General features: G+C 45.3%; 1 protein-coding gene across 14 annotated transcripts; it reads left to right on the top strand.

Moving 5' to 3' along the window:
* The first annotated feature begins 958 nt into the window (after positions 1-958).
* LOC138769684 (uncharacterized) lies at positions 959-19394 on the top strand. 14 transcript variants are annotated; one of them, XR_011359286.1, is made up of 29 exons: positions 959-977; positions 3111-3129; positions 3236-3271; positions 3521-3559; positions 4148-4198; positions 4369-4419; positions 5392-5532; positions 5725-5772; positions 6300-6344; positions 6435-6479; positions 6570-6611; positions 7397-7447; positions 10711-10752; positions 11022-11051; positions 11374-11422; positions 11714-11802; positions 14845-14903; positions 15023-15133; positions 15214-15344; positions 15478-15830; positions 15912-15999; positions 16109-16211; positions 16334-16442; positions 16559-16702; positions 16831-17090; positions 17191-17270; positions 17391-17499; positions 17610-17744; positions 19016-19394. XR_011359286.1 is itself a non-coding variant. In XM_069948295.1 (16 exons), the coding sequence occupies exons 1-15, from the start codon at positions 974-976 to the stop codon at positions 11417-11419; spliced, it is 690 nt and encodes a 229-aa protein (XP_069804396.1). In that variant the 5' UTR covers positions 959-973; the 3' UTR covers positions 11420-11422; positions 11714-12197. The 14 variants fall into 14 exon arrangements, 1 of the variants encoding a protein (XP_069804396.1); XR_011359288.1 differs by having other exon boundaries at positions 14833-14903; positions 16112-16211; XR_011359283.1 differs by having other exon boundaries at positions 14833-14903.
* The last annotated feature ends 381 nt before the right edge of the window (positions 19395-19775 follow it).

Genomic DNA, 19775 nt, shown 5'->3' with positions numbered 1-19775 from the left:
GACAGAGCGCTGATCAGACCGCACGGAGGAAGGTAAGAGACCTCCGGTGGTCCGGCACAGCGATCAGGACCCCCGCAGTCACACTAATAATAATACGCTTCATAGCCGGAGATACATTCTGAACGTACCTGTATGCCCAGGGTCATCTGGTGACAGTCGGCCAGGGTGTAAAGGCACGTCCAGGGTGATCTAGGGGTTAAAAATAAATAATAATCATCATCATTGCACTTTAGGATATGAGGAAAGATCAAGATTCCATCCAGAAGGGTGTTAGTACTTTTCTTTTTTGTTCCCCCCACTCTGATGCTTCTACATACAATCCAATAGGTTAGATGGACAGAGAAGGACATTTGATGCTCAGCAGATAACAGGTTTTTTTTCTTACATTTACAGGTTCCAGCATCTGGATATCCCACCTTAAAGGGGTACTCTGGCGAAAATCTTTTTCTTTCAAATCAACTGGTGTCAAAAAATTATATAGATTTGTAATTTACTTCTATTTTAAAATCTTCAGTCTTCCCATACTTATCAGCTGCTGTCTGTCCTGCAGCGGTGTATTCTTTCCGGTCTGACACATTGGTCTCTGCTGACACCTCTGTCCATGTCAGGAACTGTCCAGAGCAGCAGCAATCCTCATAGGAAACCTCTCCTGGTCAGGACAGTTCCTGTCTCTGCCAGAGGTGGCAGCAGAGAGCTCTGTGTCAGACTGAAAAGAAAACACCATTTTCTGCAGGACATACAGCAGCTGATAAGTACTCGAAGACTGGAGATTTTTTAAAATAGAGGTAAATTACAAATCTATATAACTTTCTGAAACCAGTTGATTTGAAAGAAAAAGATTTTTGCAGGAGTCTCCCTTTAATCCAGATGGCAAGGGATCTGACAGTAGATGGGCTGCTCTATACCAATATCCCCTATATCCTCTGCTTACTCTCTGTATTTGCTATTTCAGGCCACAGGACAAGGGAGCCTGATGGGTGAGTTCTGTCATTCTAGTACAGCATCTTTTACAGACACATGTATCACATATCTATCATGTATCCCATATCTATCATGTATCCCATACCTATCATGTATCCCGTATCTATCATGTATCCCACGTCTATCATGTATCCCATGTCTATCATGTATCCCATATCCATCATGTATCCCATATCTCATATCTATCATGTATCCCATATCTATCATGTATCCCATATCTATCATGTATCCCTTGTCTATCATGTATTCCATATCTATCATGTATCCCATATCCATCATGTATCCCATATCCATCATGTATCCCATATCCATCATGTATCCCATATCTCATATCTATCATGTATCCCGTATCTATCATGTATCCCACATCTATCATGTATCCCATACCTATCATGTATCCCACGTCTATCATGTTTCCCATGTCTATCATGTATCTCATATCTATCATGTATCCCATATCCATCATGTATCCCATATCTCATATATATCATGTATCCCGTATCTATCATGTATCCCATATCTATCATGTATCCCATGTCTATCATGTATTCCATGTCTATCATGTATCCCATATCCATCATGTATCCCATATCCATCATGTATCCCATATCTCATATCTATCATGTATCCCGTATCTATCATGTATCCCACATCTATCATGTATCCCGTATCTATCATGTATCCCATATCTATCATGTATCCCACATCCATCATGTATCCATATCTATCATGTATCCCATATCTATCATGTATCCCACATCCATCATGTATCCATATCTATCATGTATCCCACATCCATCATGTATCCATATCTATCATGTATCCCACATCTATCATGTATCCCATATCTATCATGTATCCCATATCTATCATGTATTCCATATCTATCATGTATCCCATATCTATCATGTATCTCATATCTATCATGTATCCCATATCTATCATGTATCCCATACCTATCATGTATCCCGTATCTATCATGTATTATAGATTTTCCCAGATGCTGAGGTCACAAACACAAACTGTAGAATTGTTGTTGTGGTTTTTTTTCTTTATTCCACCACACATTTTTTTTTAAACATTTTATTATAACAGGAATGAGGAACCTTCAGCCCTCCAGCTGTTGTAATTCTGCAGTTCCTATCATGCCTGGACAGCAGAAGCTTTGGTTATCAGGGCATGATGGGAATTGTAGTACTGCAACAGCTGGAGGGCTGAAGGTTCTCCATCCAGAAAGTTATACAGATTAGTGAATTACTTATCACCTGCTGTATGCCCTGCAGGATGTGGTGTATTCTTTCTAGTCTGACACAGTGTTCTCTGCCGCCACCTCTGTCTGTGACAGGAACTGTCCAGAGCAGGAGAGGTTTATATGGGGATTTGCTTCTGCTCTGGGCATTTCCAGTCACAGACAGAGGTGGCAGCAGGGAGAACCGCGTTAGACAAGAATATAAAACAATATTCCACTTTCTGCAGGACATACAGCAGCTGCTAAGTACTAGAAGACTTGATTTTTTATAAAATAGAAATAATGTACAAATCGCTATAACTTTTGACACCAGCATCATAGGCCTCCTACACACAGACCTGCCGGTATAGAAGGTGACTCCCTGCTGTCCCTACATCTGAGCGGCAATATATTATACAGCTGTTCTCTCCCATTTTATCTTCATTTGTAAAAAATGAATGGTTAAAACATGTATGACGGCTCATAGCCAGAATAACATGACATCCAGTCACACAATCTAAATTCACCAGATCTATGAAGAGACGACATCTAATAAATTAGGTGTAATCTCTCCCCGACATCCATAGGACATAGCGTTGCAGCTCCATCTATCTAAGGGAATGGGGCTCTATGGCAATGTAGCATTGGTTGTATACAACTACATAGGGGTCTTGTCTTACCACCACAATGCAGACACTAATATGTAACCATATTCTGACTCTGTACAATGAGACTGTGTTATGTAGATCACATTGTCCAACATGAGAGTGACTCCTATATTATATAATAATAATAATAATAATAATAATAATAAATAATATAATAATAAATAATAATAATAATAATAATAATAATAATAATAATAATAATAATAATAATAATGTTTGTGTCTTTTTTTCAGCTAGGAGACCAGCAACCAGGTTAGTAAATCTTTACTAGAAACATGGTAGAAACCTGCTGTAATAGTGTAGATGGACGTCTATTGTTATTGGCTTCTCACTACCTTCTCTATTCTGCAACTAACAGGACCGAAGATTCCGAAGATGATGGACCGGACTTCGAGTAAGTACATTATTGTAAAGAACAAAGCCATTGGAGGGGATTTATTGCCTTCAAATACAATGGGGGAAATTTATAAAGAGAGTAGTCCTGGGTTTATCAAAAAGTCACAATATTATGTGCAATCGCTTGTTTGCTAGTCTTAGGATCATTTATTACATATCACGTCCTGCAGAAATGTGCGGCACCTGCGGGAGTGACTGTTACCATTATAATATGTATTATATCTATATTTTTCCTCTTTCCTAATAGATGGCTGATGGAAGTAAAGTATGCGCCAAGAGTCTACAGGTATCTATCACAACACTTGGCTCATGGGCAGGGAGACGCCACTGGGGGTCACCATTATAATTAGTTCTCTTTAAAGGGGAATTATCAGCAAGTTAGACAAATCTAACCTGCTGCCAGCTCCCTATAGCGCCGGGGACGCTGAGGAGGAAGGTGTGTGTCTTACCTTCCTCCTCTGTGATGGTCCTGCGCTGTTTGCCAAGGTTAACTTCGAGCTCCCTTAGGAGCACTGCCGCACCATCTGGCCCATCCCCTCTATTGAGTATCATTAGATGGGATGGGACGGATGACGCGGCAGTGCTCCTAAGGCTGCACAGTTTACCCCGACAATCATCGCGGGATCGGCACAGAGGAGAAAGGTATGTGTCTTACCTTAGCGTCTCTGGCACTGTAGGGGGCTGTCAGCAGGTTAGATTTGTCTAACCTGCTGATAATTCCCCTTTAATGCCTTATGGGAATTTAGGAGACATAAGTCCTGGGGTTGAAGCTCATATCTTATTGAGACATTGCAACAGATGAGATTTTCTGTAAATTTTAAACAGGACACAATGACACCAATCCTAATCCCTGTCTACCTGTTTATTGTTACAGAGGAAACAAGTACCCCCTGCACCAATGGCGCCCCAGTCTGTACACCATCTGGTAAGTAAGAAGAAGGAGCAGAGCTGAAATCATACTGCTGCAGTCTATGGGTGGATATAATGACTCCATTATGTTATGTCACTCTTTTGCCCTCCCCACCAAAGTCTCTATATATCTTATATCCATAATAACTGTATATTTGTATTTGAGCTGTTTTGTATTATATACAGGGAAGTTGATGAAGAGGAGGACGATGAAGAGGACATCATCTTTACCCCACGGTGAGCACAAAAAGCCAATGACTTTATGTGGCCAAATACCTTCAATATGGGAGGGATGAAAGAGTGTTTAGCGGCCAGTTTTCTTTTCCGCCTTCAGCCCGTCCTCCCCACACACAGGAACCTTTGGCATGGCCGAGCGTTCCTGTATTCTCTATGGGGAGGATTAAACTGTTGTCAGACTGCTCTGACAACGGCTTATCTTTCCCTAAACAAAGGGGTTGGGCGGTGATTATCCTTCACACCCAACCCTTATTACCACCAGCATCATCTGTTGTGGTTGTTCGGGAGAGCCCCATACACCTTACAGCGTCAGGCATAGCCGACCAAAGTATATAGTGTATAGGGACCTTTTTTTTAATGCACAAAATTACCATCCAGTACAAAGAGGGGAGTGGTGACAGGACGGGACAGGGGGGGCTCTTACTATAATTATAGTGTAGCGTTCTTGTATCACATTCTAGATGGCCCAAATTGACTAAATGAAGTCTTTAGTTCTCTTGTGGTTAAAGGGAAACTTTACAAGCATCTAACCTGCTGATATGTCTCTATAGCGCACAGGGGGCTGAGGATGAAGGCAAGTTCCTTATCTTGTGCTGTTTTCACTGTAGTTTGTTGTTTAATCCCTATGATAAGGTGGTTTGGTGGCACTGGTGGTGGGACTACCAGTCTTATTCCAGGACTGTGCAGGGACATCACTCCGACGCTCATCACTGCAGAACACAGAATAAATATACATTGGAAGGGACGGGCGGCAGGCTGGGGGGGATTGGTAACTGATAGTGGTAGTCCCGCCCCCAGTGCACCAAACCACCTCATTAGCATATGAACTAAACAACAAATTACATGAAAAAGATGCAGAGGATAAAGGTAAGAAACCTGCCTGTATACTCAGCTCCCCGTGTTCTATAGTAGTGTATATGAATGTCTATTGTTGTTGGGTTCTCAATAATTTTTCTATTCTGCAACTAACAGGACTGAAGACATCGAAGAGGACAAAGACAACAAAGACACCGAAGAGGACAAAGACAACCAAGACACCGAAGAGGACAAAGACAACAAAGACACCGAAGACACCGAAGAGGACAAAGACACAGAAGACACCGAACTGGACGGGTAAGTAAATCATTATAAAAAAAAATGAAGCCATTGAAGGTGATTTATCTCCTGCTGTGTATGGGTAGATATAATGATTTCATTATGTTATGTCACTGCTTTGCCTTATAAACTCCCCACCCAAGTCTCTATGTAATAACATATCTATAATAACTATATATCAGTATATGAGCTGTTTTATACTATATACAGGGAAGTTGATGAAGAGGAGGAGCAGGAGGACATCAGCGCCACCCCAAGGTGAGCTATAAAAAGGACTGACTTCGCTTGGCCATACACTTCAAACATACAATAACTGACGGTCCAATAATACTTGGGACGTCAATTATCTTTCCGCCCTCTGACCTTCCTCCCCACACACAGGAACGTTCAGCATGGCCGAGCGTTCCTGTATTCTCTATGGGGAGGGGTAAGCTGCAGCCAGACTGCTTTGACTGTGGCTTATCTCTCCCTAAACAAAGGGGCTGGGCGGTGATTTTCCTTCACACCCGACGCCTATCGCCGCCAGAATCATCTGTTGCGGCTGTTCGGGAGAGCCCCATACACCCGGTCGGGCACAGCTGACCAAGGTATATAGTGTATAGGGACCTTCTCTAAATGCACAAAATTACCTTTATTTGCCATCCAGTATAGAGAGGGGAGCGGTGACAGGACGGGACAGGGGGGGCTCTTCTTATCTATGGGCTTATTTTTCTCCACTATAGTAATGTATATGAATGTCTCTTGCAGTTGGGTTCTCAATATCTTTTCTATTTTGTAACTAACAGGACCCAAGACACCGAAGAGGACGAGAACAACGACCAACCGGACGGGTAAGTAAATCATTGTAATGTGTAATCATTGTAATATGAATGTCTCTTGTAGTTGGGTTCTCAATATCTTTTCTACTTTGTAACTAACAGGACCCAAGACACCGAAGAGGACGAGAACAACGACCAACCGGACGGGTAAGTAAATCATTGTGATATGTAATCATTGTAATATGAATGTCTCTTGTAGTTGGGTTCTCAATATCTTTTCTATTTTGTAACTATCAGGACCGAAGACACCAGAAAGGAGGACGACAACGAACTGGACGGGTAAGTAAATCACTGTAAAAAAGGAAGCCATTGTAGATGATTTATCTCCTTCAAATATATTGGTGGGAAATTATCAAGATTGTAGTCCTAGGTTTTTGTGTCAAAAAGTCAACATTTTTTGTGCAACTGTTTGCTAGCTAAAAAATGTGTGACTTTTAGTCCCTGGTTCACCCTTTGGCTATGTTTTTTTATAATGACGGTTGTTAATAATGATCATCACTGGCGTCCGTCAGTATAAAAAAACGAACATTTTTTGCTAAAACAAAAAAGAAAGTCGTTGGAGGAACGTGTCCAGCAGCATGAAATCTTATAACTAGGGCCAGTCTTATAGGCAAGTTATTGTACAAATGTGCTGCACCTGCAGGGGTGACTATTACACCTATAATATGTATTATTTCTATATTTTTCCTGCTTCATAATAGAAGGATAATGCTAGGGAATATGGCGCCAATAGTGTGTTAGTATTAAAAAGATGTGTTTATACTGCCCGAACTATGAATCATCCGGGCAGCATCCACATGCTTCTCCTTTGATTAATAGATCTCTCCCTGTTTGAGTATAAGGAGAAATCAATCAATCAAGGTTCATGGGCAAAGAAGCCAATGGGGATCACCACTATAATTTGTGGTTCAAGCAGCATAAAACATAATGGGAATTTACATGGAATAAATCCTGGAGTTTAAGGTCATATTTTAGTGACACTTTGCAACTGATGAGATTTAATGTAATTTTTAGATAGAACATAGTGTCAACAACCCTAACCACAGCCATGTTTATTGTTACAGAGACTACGCATGCCCAATACACCAGGGGAGCCCTAGTCTGGACACCATCGTGTAAGTATGAAGAAGGAGCAGAGCTGTAATCATACTGCTGCTGTGTATGGGTAGATATAAACATACCTCCCAACTTTTGCTCGGAGGAAAGAGGGACAGTCACGGCAATGTGCCACGCCCCTATGGACACGCCCCCATTGCCTATTACCATTATATAGTAAACAAATTTTACCACCAGATCTTCACCGCATAGTGACTTATCCCCCCCATACTATTACTGCATAACATCCACTATTCACAGAGCAGTACTGTCCCTCAGCACTGACTATATAGCAGTAGATGAGGCTGTACACCTGCAGACCTTATAGGTGATTATAGTGCAGTTATTCAGTCACTCACATGGGACGTCTTCTCTTGTTGATCACTTTTGTGGTTCTTTGCCATCATGCACGGCCATCTTGAAAACCTCTCCGGCCATCTGCGAGACAAACATTTTAGGCTCCTGTCTCCAGTATAATCCTCATCTGCTTCACAGTAACTCTCTGTGCCCCATATCCCATTGTAGTAACCCCCATCTCCCCAAAGGTCCAACAGTAGTAACCCCCCCTCCCCCTAGAACACACTGTAGTTACCCCCCTCCCCCTAGGACACACTGTAGTACCCCCCTCCCCCTAGAACACACTGTAGTTACCCCCCCTCCCCCTAGAACACACTGTTGTTACCCCCTTCCCCTAGGACACACTGTAGTACCCCCCCTCCCCCTAGAACACACTGTAGTTACCCCCCTCCCCCCAGGACACACTGTAGTAACCCCCCCCCCCTCCCCCTAGAACACACTGTAGTAACCCCCCCCCTCCCCCTAGAACACACTGTAGTAACCTCCCTCCCCCTAGGACACACTGTAGTAATCCCCCCTCCCCCAGGACACACTGTAGTTATCCCCCCTCCCCAGTTAATCCCACTGTAGTAATCCCCCCTCCCCCAGTTAATCCTATTGTTAATCCCCCTCCCCCAGTTAACCCCACTGTAGTAATCCCCCCTCCCCAGTTAATCCTATTGTAGTAACCCCCCTCCCCAGTTAATCCTATTGTAGTAATCCCCCTCCCCCAGTTAATCCTATTGTAGTAATCCCACTCCCCCAGTTAATCCCACTGTAGTAATCCCCCTCCCCCAGTTAATCCCACTGTAGTAATCCCCCCTCCCCCAGTTAATCCTATTGTAGTAACCTCCCTCCCCAGTTAATGCTATTGTAGTACCCCCCCTCCCCCTAGAACACACTGTAGTAACCCCCCCTCCCCCTAGAACACACTGTAGTTACCCCCCTCCCCCCAGGACACACTGTAGTAACCCCCCCCCTCCCCCTAGAACACACTGTAGTAACCCCCCTCCCCCTAGGACACACTGTAGTAATCCCCCCTCCCCCAGGACACACTGTAGTTATCCCCCCTCCCCAGTTAATCCCACTGTAGTAATCCTTCCTCCCCCAGTTAATCCTATTGTTAATCCCCCTCCCCCAGTTAACCCCACTGTAGTAATCCCCCCTCCCCAGTTAATCCTATTGTAGTAACCCCCCTCCCCAGTTAATCCTATTGTAGTAATCCCCCTCCCCCAGTTAATCCTATTGTAGTAATCCCACTCCCCCAGTTAATCCCACTGTAGTAATCCCCATCCCCCAGTTAATCCCACTGTAGTAATCCCCCCTCCCCCAGTTAACCCCACTGTAGTAATCCCCCCTCCCCAGTTAATCCTATTGTAGTAACCCCCCTCCCCAGTTAATCCTATTGTAGTAACCTCCCTCCCCAGTTAATGCTATTGTAGTAACCCCCCTCCCCAGTTAATCCTATTGTAGTAATCCCCCCTCCCCAGTTAATCCCACTTTAATAATCCCCCTCCCCCAGTTAATCCCACTGTAGTAATCCCCCTCCCCCAGTTAATCCCACTGTAATAATCCCCCCTCCCCCAGTTAATCCCACTGTAGTAATCCCCCTCCCCAGTTAATCCCATTGTAGTAACCCCCCTCCCCAGTTAATCCTATTGTAGTAACCCCCCTCCCCAGTTAATCCCCCTGTAGTAACCCCCCTCCCCAGTTAATCCCACTGTAGTAATCCCCCTCCCCCAGTTAATCCCACTGTAGTAACCCCCCTCCCCAGTTAATGCTATTGTAGTAATCCCCCTCCCCCAGTTAATCCCCCTGTAGTAACCCCCCTCCCCAGTTAATCCCACTGTAGTAATCCCCCTCCCCCAGTTAATCCCACTGTAGTAACCCCCCTCCCCCAGTTAATGCTATTGTAGTAATCCCCCTCCCCCAGTTAATCCTATTGTAGTAACCCCCCCTCCCCCAGTTAATCCTATTGTAGTAATCCCCCTCCCCCAGTTAATCCCCCTGTAGTAACCTTCCTCCCCAGTTAATCCCACTGTAATAATCCCCCCTCCCCCAGTTAATCCCACTGTAGTAATCCCCCTCCCCAGTTAATCCTATTGTAGTAACCCCCCTCCCCAGTTAATCCCACTGTAGTAATCCCCCTCCCCAGTTAATCCTATTGTAGTAACCCCCCTCCCCAGTTAATCCTATTGTAGTAACCCCCCTCCCCAGTTAATCCTATTGTAGTAACCCCCCTCCCCAGTTAATCCCCCTGTAGTAACCCCCCTCCCCAGTTAATCCCCCTGTAGTAACCCCCCTCCCCAGTTAATCCCACTGAAGACCCATCCCTGACAGAAAATAATAAAAACAACATATACTCACCTAGTCAGATCCCAGCTGGTCACAGATCAGGGACAAAGTAGGAGAGGAGCAGGCAGCGTCACACACAGCCCCCTGCCCCCGCAGCTCACAGCTCCAGCCCCGCGGTATCTGCTTTCATCTTCTCTGGCTTGTCCCTGACCTGTGACGTCACCAAAAGCCGCGGCAGCACACAGGAGATAAGAGGAGAGAAGAGGAATGCAGGTACCGCGCGGGGCTGGAGCAGAGAGCTTCCGGGGCAGCAGCTGAGCTGTGTATCCGGCCGGCTGCTCCAGAAGCTCTCTGCTTATGCAAACAGCGTCCCTGAAGCCACCTGACACTGTCAGCAGCTGCAGGAGCCGCTCACACTGTCAGATGGCTTCAGTGACGCCTGCGGGACACAGGGGGGCCATTCCGGGAAAGCGGGACATCACCCCCAAATCGGGACTGTCCCGCTTGATCCGGGACGGTTGGGAGGTATGTATAAAGAGTCCATTATGCTATGTCACTGCCTTACCCAAACTCCTCACCCAAGTCTCTATATAATGACATATCCATAATAGCTATATATTTGTATATGAGCTGTTTTATATTATATATACAGGGAAGTCGATGAAGAGGAGGAGGAGATCAGCGCCACCCCAAGGTGAGCTATAAAAGACACTGACATTGTTTGGCCATACACCTGCAATAACACATATCAGCAAGTCAGATGCTTCTAACCTGCTGATAATTTCACTATAGTTTGTGAATATATATTACTGTAGGAGTGGATAGAGTCGCTCATACATACTGTAAGGATAGAATTATTATAATATACATAGCTGTAAGTGTTATTCTCCTGGCTACAAGTAATGTGCTCGACGATTCTGGTTTTGTTAAATTACCCATTTATTTTCCCCTATTTCTTCTTAGGAGCAGCAGCAGGAGGACCATCATGGACAGGTAAATACAAGTGATAATGTCCTAACATGATATCTTTATCATAAGGGGTGAACAGACATCTAGAGTCGTCCTCTTTTTTTATCCTTGATAATTGGGAACAGTTTGATTCAGTTGTGGCCTAACACACATAGTGTACCCGGCACTGTACTGCCTATACCTGAGCTCCTGTACATAACACAGCCGCCCCATCTACATCCCACTGATAGGGACATATCCGACCCCCTTCTCTCCAGTGTAACATCTATTTTCCCATCACTATGTGTCACCAGAAGATATGTCTAATCTCAGGAAAGTCATGGTGGATTTTCTCTTTGTTTTGTAGAATTCGGGCACTGTTCTGCTGCTGCTGTAAGACCAAAGATGACTGAAAGGTGAGTAACCAAAATCTCACAGTTTTTCTTAAGTCCCTTTCACACTATGGAATTGGCGCAGAGATTACGCTCAAGTCTTTGAAAGGAGAGGCGTGGACAGCAAAGACAGGCAAGGCCTCCCATTGAAAAGAGATAGCAGGCGGGATTTGGTTCCGATCGGAATCTCCATGCCGATTCAGTAGTGTGAACTGGCCCTTATTGTACTTATCTTTATATTATTTATGTATTTATTTATTTTACTTTTATGATTGATATTTTGTTAATAGTTTGTTTGGTATATCTCTCATCTAGGTAACACAGTGCCATCGGCAGGAGGAGGAGAAGACACCCGTAACATCTGAAGTGTCTGGAGAAGGAGGAGACACCTGTAACATCTAGAGGTAAATTAGGTGTCGTTGCCATCAGGGGGGAACATTTACCTCATATGGGGGAGGAGGAACCCCAATGTACCATCAGATACTGGAGGTAAGGACTCCCTTAAGATCTTGTGGAGTCTGGAGGTGGCGCTTGAAACATCTTGAGGTAAATGAGGCGCCGTTACCATCAGGAGGAGCCGTTTGCCTCGTATGGGGAAGGAGGAACCCCACTTTACCATCGAATTCTGGAGGTAAGGACTCTCTTAACACCTGATGCAGTCCGGAGGTGGCGCCCTTAAAGAGGTTTTTCAAGGATCTGAAAAGGTATTGCCTTTCCTTGCTTCTCAGCCACTTTCCTCCATTACTTAGTCTCAGCAGCATACCTTCCCATCTGACGTGAAGGGGTCAGGATGAGATGATGCGGTGAGTACTGTGTTGCGATCGCTGCATGTTGGATAAACCAGTGGTGGCCAATGTACACACAATGTTGATGATGTTTTCACAACATCATGTATATCTTGGCCACAGCGGTGAGCCTGGTTTCACCAACATGCAGTGATCACAACTTAGTAGTTATCTCAACCTCATCCCTTTCGGCAAGATAAGAAAGTATCAGACTGAGACAAAGTAAATCTGGAGGTTAGCGACCAGGGATAGAGGAAAGGTATTACCTTTTTTAGATTCCTGGATAAACCTTTAAACATCATGAGGTAAATGGGGCGCCGTTACCATCAGGAGGAGCCATTTGCCTCGTATGGGGGGAGGAGGAACCCCATGTTACCATCAAATTTTGGAGGTAAGGATTCTCTTAACACCTGATGTAGTCCGGAGGTGGCGCCCTTAAAGAGGTTTTTCAAGGATCCGAAAAGATATTGCCTTTCCGTGCTTCTCAGCCACTTTCCTCCACTACTTACTCTCAGCAGCTTACCTTCCCATCTGATGTGAAGGGGTCAGGATGAGATGATGCGGTGACTACTGTGTTGCGATCGCTGCATGTTGGACAAACCAGTGGTGGCTAATGTACACACAATGTTGCTGATCTTCTCACAACATCATGTATACCTTGGCCACGGCGGTGAGCCTGGTTTCACCAATATGCAGTGATCACAACATCGTATTCGCCTCACCATCTCAGCCTCACCTCTTTAGGCCAAATAAGAAAGGATCAGGTTGAGTTGAGGTCACTCTGGAGGTTAGCGACCAGGGAGAGAAGAAAGGTATTACCTTTTTAGACTCCTGGATAACCCATTTAACATCTTGAGGTAAATTAGGCGCTGTTACCATCAGGAGGAGCCATTTGCCTCTTATGGGGGAGGAGGAACCCCACTTTACCATCAAATACTGGAGGTAAGGACTCCCTTAAGACCTTGTGGAGTCTGGAGGTGGCGCCTGTAAAGAGGTTATTCGTGGAGCTGAAAAGGTATCGCCTTTCCTTGCTTCTCAGCCACTTTCCTCCTTTAAGTACTCCCAGCAGCTTATGTCTTCATACCTTCTCATCTGGCATGACGGTGGCAGGAAGAGATGATGGGGTGAGTACTATGTTGGGATCACTGCATGTTGGATAAACCAGTGGTGGCCAATGTACACACAATGTTGCTGATGTTCTCACAACATCATGTATACATTGGCCACGGCGGTGAGCCTGGTTTCACCAATATGCAGTGATCGCAACATAGTATTTGCCTCACCATCTCAGCCTCACCCGTTTAGGCCAGATAAGAAAGGATCAGGTTGAGTTGAGGTCACTCTGGAGGTTAGCGACCATGGAGAGAGGAAAGGTTTAACCTTTTTAGATTCCTGGATAACCTATTTAACACCTAGAGGTAAATAAGGCGCCGTTACCATCAGGAGGGACCATTTACCTCATATGGGGGAGGAGGAACCCCACTGTACCATCAAATACTGGAGGTAAGGACTCCCTTAACACCTAGTGGAGTCTGGAGGAGGCGCCCATAACATCTAGAGGCAAATCAGGCGCCTTTATCATCTGGAGGTTGCATTTGCCTTATATGGGGTAGGAAGAGGCCCCCTTTAAAGTCACAAACTTGAGGACAGAATTCTCTTAATACCAAGAGGTGTCTGAAAGATGCGCCACTAACACTAAAAAGAGAATCAGGTGCCTCATTTGGGTCAGGAAGGGGACTTACTACCACCATGGTGTAAACATCCAGAGCGCCAAAGATATGCTGGGGGACGGGGGCCCAATTTGTCACTCAGTCACTTTGGCAACATAAATCAGACGTCCCCGCCACCTGTGCACTGCTGCGGCATATGTGTTATTTTGAGACGGGTGGTAGCAGAACAAAAGCTGGTGGCACTAATTTACATACAGTAATTATGGCCATTGAGCAGCAGAGTATGTCAAAGCATGCACAGATTGACTCTGTTGCTCTGAAATCAACTGCCTGCCCTGACAATAGATGCAGGTTATGTGGGCACACAAAGCAGTGGCGCTCCTTTCAATCTGGAGGCAGTCCTGCTTGTGTAAGCTAACCAGTCATCTAGCTAGCCATCCGGTCAGCTGACCAGCCTTCCATTTATCCCGCCAGATGGCTAGCCAGCCATCTTTGTAGTTGGCCATCCTGCCAGCTAGCGGGTAAGTAAACCGTACAGCCAGCAAGCCAGACAGCAAGCCATCCAGCCAGCTATCTACATGGCCATCCTGCCAGCTAGCGGGTAAGTCAGCCATGCAGCCAGCAAGACAGCCAGTCAGCCAGAAAGCAAGCCAGCCAGCCATCTAGACAGCAAGCCATCCAGCCAGAAAGCCAACCATCCAGCCAGCGAGCAAGCCAACCAGCTATCCAGCAAGCCAGCCAGCAAGCCAAACAGCCAGCTAGCCATCCAGCCAGCCATCTAGCCATCCAGCCAGCCAGCAAGCTATCCAGCCCGTCAACTAGCCAACGAGTTGTCCAGTTAGCCACCCAGCCATGACTCTCACATGTATGAAAGGTAAATACAAGTGCTGCATGCTGCCCAGCCAGTTACATCACCCTCATAGCAATTCCAAGTGGTCCTTACTGCATCTCGGTGGCATGAATTTTTTTATTGTCCTAGTAGGTCCAGCAGTTATCAAAGAGCCAGCCATTCAACCAGCCAGCAAGCTGTGATTCTAACATGAGTGAAAGGTAAATACAAAGGCTAAGTGCTACCCAGCCAGTTGCAGTACCCATAGCAATTCCAGGAGGTCCCCAGCCCAGTCCCTATTCAGATTCCAATGTCATGATTTTATCCTCTGTTCTGGTAGGTCCAGCAGCAACAGCAAACCAACCAGCCTTCCAATCAGCCAACCATCCAGTATGCCAGCTATCCAGCCATCTACCTAACCAGCCAGCCATCATTCTCACCTGAATGAAAGGTAAATACAAATGCCATTCCCCATCCGATGTCCTTTCCTAGATTCCAGTGGCTGATTTTATTTTATTTTTTTCCTGTTAGGTCCAGCAGTAACCAGCCATCAGGTCAACCTGCAAGCCAGCCATCAGACAGCCAGACATCTATGTAGCCAGTCAATTAGCTAGCCTGCCAGTCATGCAGCCCGCCAACCATCTATGATGCTCATATGAAAGGTAAATATGAAGGCTCAGTGCTGGCCAGCCAGTTACAGCAGTGCCATAGCAATTTTAGAAGGTCCCCATCCCCGTCGACATCCAGTGCCTTTCCTGGATCTCAATGTCGTAATTTTATCTTCTGTCCTGGTAGGTCCAGCAATGGCCAACCATCCAGCCAACCATCCAGTCAGTCAAATAATCATCCCACATCTGAGCAGGCAATACAAAGACCACATTTTCAACTAGCCAGTAAGCTAGTCAGCCAACCAACCATCCTGCCAGCCAGCTGGTGAGTCGGACAGACAAGAATCCAGCTAGTATGGAAGCAAGCCAACCAGCCAGGAATCCATCCAGCCAGCTGTGCAGTCTGCCAGTCATCCAACTATACAGGAATCCAGATAGTCATCTGTCCAGTCTGCCAACCAACCAACCAGCCAAACAACAGACAGACAGCCTTGATTCTTATACATGGGAAAGGGAAATACAAGTGCTGCATGCTGCCTAGTAAGTTTCAGCAACCCCATAGCAATTCCAGGAGGTCCCCACTGGATCCCAGTGGCATGATTTTATTTTTTGTCCTGGTAGGCCCAGCAGTGGTCAGTGAGCCAGCTATCCAACCAGCAAGCCTACCATCCAGCCAGCCAGCAAGCTGTGATTCTTACATGAGTAAAAGGTAAATACAAAGGTTGAGTGCCAGTTACAGTACCCCATAGCAATTCCAGGAATTGCCCAGCCCGCTCCCAATCCAGATCCCAATGACATAATTTCATCCACTCTCCTAGTAGGTCCAGCAGTGGACAGTGAGCCAGCCATCCAAACGGCCAGCCTACCATCCATCCATCCAGCCAGCCTGCCAGCAAGCCGTGATTCTTCCATGAGTGAAAGGTAAATACAAAGGCTGAGTGCTACCCAGCCAGTTACCGTACCCCATACCCCAATTCCAGGAGGTCCCATGGCCAGTCCCCATCCAAATCCCAATGTCATGATTTTATCCTCTCTTCTGGTAGGTCAAGCATCAGCAAACCAACCAGCCAGCCTTCCAATCAGCCAACCATCAAGTCTGCCAGCTATCCAGCCATCTAACTAACCAGCCAGCCGGTCTCACTTGAATGAAAGGTAAATACAAAGGTTGCCCAGCCAGTTACAGCAATTCCAGGTGGTCTCCAGCCCAGTCTTCATCCCCTGTCCTTTCCTGGATTTCAGTGGCATTATTTTATTTTTTATCCTGGTAGGTCCAGCAGTAACCAGCCATCAAGTCAGCCTGCAAGCCAGCCATCCTGTCAGAAAGCCAGACATCTACTGTATGTAGCCAGTCAACTAGCTAACCTGCCAGCCATCCATCCAGCCCACCACCATTCATGATGCTCATATGAAAGGTAAATATGAAGGCTGAGTGCTGACCAGTCAGTTACAGCACTGCAATTCCAGAGGGTCCTCAGCCCCGTTCCCATCCAGTGTCCTTTTCTGGATCTCAATGGCACAATTTTATCTTCTGTACTGGTAGGTCCAGCAGTGGCCAACCATCCAGCCAACCATCCAGCCAGCCATCCAGTCAGTCAACTAATCAGCCCACATCGGTGCAGGCAATACCAAGACCACATTTTCAGCTAGCCAGTCACCCAACCAACCATCCTGCCAGCCAGTGAGTCAGCCAGCTAGTAAGGCAGAAAGCCAACCAGCCAGGAATCCAGAGTGTCAGCCGTCCAGTATGCTAACCAACCAGCCAGCTATACAACAGCCAGACAGCCTTGATTCTTACATGTGGTAAATGTAAATACAAGTGCTGCATGCTGCCTAGTAAGTTACAGCACCCCCATAGCAATTCCAAGAGGTCAGTGGCATGATTTTTTTTTTGCCCTAGTAGGTCCAGGAGTGGTCGGTGAGCCAGCCATCCAACCAGCCAGCCTGCCAGCCAGCAAGCTTTGATTTTTCCATGAGTGAAAGGTAAATACAAAGGCTGAGTGCTACCCAGCCAGTTACAGTACCCCATAGTAATTCCAGGAGGTCCCCAGCCCAGTCCCCATCCAGATCGCAATGTCAATATTTTATCCTCTGTTCTGGTAGGTCCAGCAGCAGCAAACCAACCAGCCAGCCTTCCAATCAGCCAACCATCCAGTCTGCCAGCTATTCAGCCATCTAACTAACCAGCCAGCCAGTCTCACCTAAATGAAAGGTAAATACAAAGGTTGGCCAGCCAGTTACAGCAATTCCAGGTGGTCCCCAGCCCAGTCCCCTTACCTGTCCTGGATTTTAGTGACATGATTTTATTTTTTATCCTGGTAGGTCCAGCAGTAACCAGCCATTAAGTAAGCCTGAAAGCCAGTCATCCCGTCAGAAAGACAGACATCTACATAGCCAGTCAACTAGCTAACCTGCCAGCCATCCAGCCCGCCACCATCCATGATGCTCATATAAAAGGTAATTATGAAGGCTGAGTGCTGGCCAGCCAGTTACATTACTGCTATAGCAATTCCAGAGGGTCCCCAGCCCCGTCCCCAGCCAGTGTCCTTTCTGGATTTCCTTTATCTTCTGCCCTGGTAGGTCCAGCAGTGACAAACATAGCACTTCATTATAACTATTATTGTTATAAGGTTGTTTAGCGATGGGAACTGTAATCCCTAAAGCAGGCAGCAGCTCTGTGCCATTTATTCACCTGTACATCATACTCTTCACTGTCAGAGCAGGTTGTAATACAAGAGCAGTGATCTGACCATTTATTGCAGTACAATATGTATGTATTGCAGAGTCAAACTAAGAGTCAGAGTATGTACTGTGTATAATCAAACTATTCCATAGTGAAGTGTTAGAATAGAATAAACATTACATCTGGGAAAGCTGTCTGTGTCAGGAGCGCTGCAGCTGTGGCATAGTAAAGCAGAGTGGACGGGAATAGCTGTCAATCACCACTCTCTCTGCTTTACTGTGCGAGGCTTCAGTCTTCCTGACACAGGCTGCTTCCTAGGTTGTAATTTCTAACCTAATGCTAATATGCATTATAATAGACATTTAGGGAGGCTCAGTATCGCCAACACTGCATGCAGCAGCATTAACCCCTTAAGGACGGGGCCAATTTTCGTTTTTGCGTTTTCAGTTTTTTCAGTATTAACAACACTAACGAAGATCTCCCCCACTAGCAGCAGAAGGGTCATGCTCCTTACTGCTACCAGACAATGAAACAATTAAAAAAATAGTTATAGTAAAAAAAGTTATAAAGTTGTATACCATTATGAAAGAAATTAGATAGATCACTGTGGCTGATGCAAAAGTATAAATCTCAGGAACACCTACACATTCTAGTCTAACATTACGTCACTTATTTTACTTACTTTGAGCCAGAAGTTTACTCTAAAACTTTAGCACAACCCTGGCTCACATCTTTATTTAGATTTAGGCTCCAGGTCACGTAAAATAAGAAATAAAATACAGTCACTTCCTTTGTCCCCAGCGGCATTGCTCTTCCTTGTGTTGGTGCCGGCACAGGGACCTGTCCACCCAGCCAGCTAAAAGACAGTATAATATCGGCCTATTTTAGGCCAGAAGTCAGATACAGCCACTTTGGCGGCCACATACCTGACCCCACAATGTTCATAGCAATGAATGTAAAAGTGAACACAATTCTTTGTAATATTGAAACAAACAGAAGGTGACATTACATCTTTAGTTACCTACAATTTTTGTTTTCTTTAAAGCAACACAAATGGCTCCAAAAACCTAAAGACGCAGAAAGCAGAAAGAAAAGGAAACAGCAAAAATGTGAAGATGAGAAAGCTGCAAAAGCAACGACGATGTTTTCTCCTAAAGAAGAAGATATTGTTTGTCTCCTGAGAGAGTTTCCTGCTTCTGCTGTACATTGCCCGACCTCAGCCCAAGATCACATAATAAATGGCACATACTGGAGAATACCTAGTGACGTATTACTCTTCTCTGACCACAATCTTACCGCCAGAGGTGGAATCATGCAGAAGAAACCTGAGAAGAGAGAAATCTCTACAAATCCAGAGAAATGAAGAAACCAAATGGAGAGATGTTCTGAATAAGAATTGGCCATTCTGAGGGTCAGCAAATAAACCATATAGGTAAAGGCAAAAAGGAGGTCAGCACTTCCAGTAAAACTTGTTCTTTATTTCTTACTCCATTAAAAGCGAACAAAAGGCAGATACAAAATAAGTGAGAAAATACACATCTGACGCGTTTCTGGCTATACGCCCTTAATCATAGATCTATGATTATCTATGATTAAGGGCGTATAGCCAGAAACGCGTCAGATGTGTATTTTCTCACTTATTTTGTATCTGCCTTTTGTTCGCTTTTAATGGAGTAAGAAATAAAGAACAAGTTTTACTGGAAGTGCTGACCTCCTTTTTGCCTTTACCTGTATACTTCGATTTTTGGTCGTGCACTGGCTGGGTGAGCTGAGTCTACCAATTACGTTAAATAAACCATATACAC

This window comes from Dendropsophus ebraccatus, chromosome 12, assembly GCF_027789765.1.
Source record: "Dendropsophus ebraccatus isolate aDenEbr1 chromosome 12, aDenEbr1.pat, whole genome shotgun sequence".
Taxonomy (NCBI): Eukaryota; Metazoa; Chordata; class Amphibia; order Anura; family Hylidae; genus Dendropsophus; species Dendropsophus ebraccatus.
The sequence above is the reverse complement of the archived record's forward strand: the minus strand, read 5'-3'. Positions and strand labels throughout refer to the sequence as shown.

Bases quoted from the DNA above. Each gene is read 5' to 3' on its own strand.
- LOC138769684 (XM_069948295.1), top strand. The intron at 5,533-5,724 runs GTAAGTAAATCA...TACTATATACAG, and splicing joins GAAGACACCGAACTGGACGG to GGAAGTTGATGAAGAGGAGG. The intron at 10,753-11,021 runs GTGAGCTATAAA...ATTTCTTCTTAG, and splicing joins GAGATCAGCGCCACCCCAAG to GAGCAGCAGCAGGAGGACCA.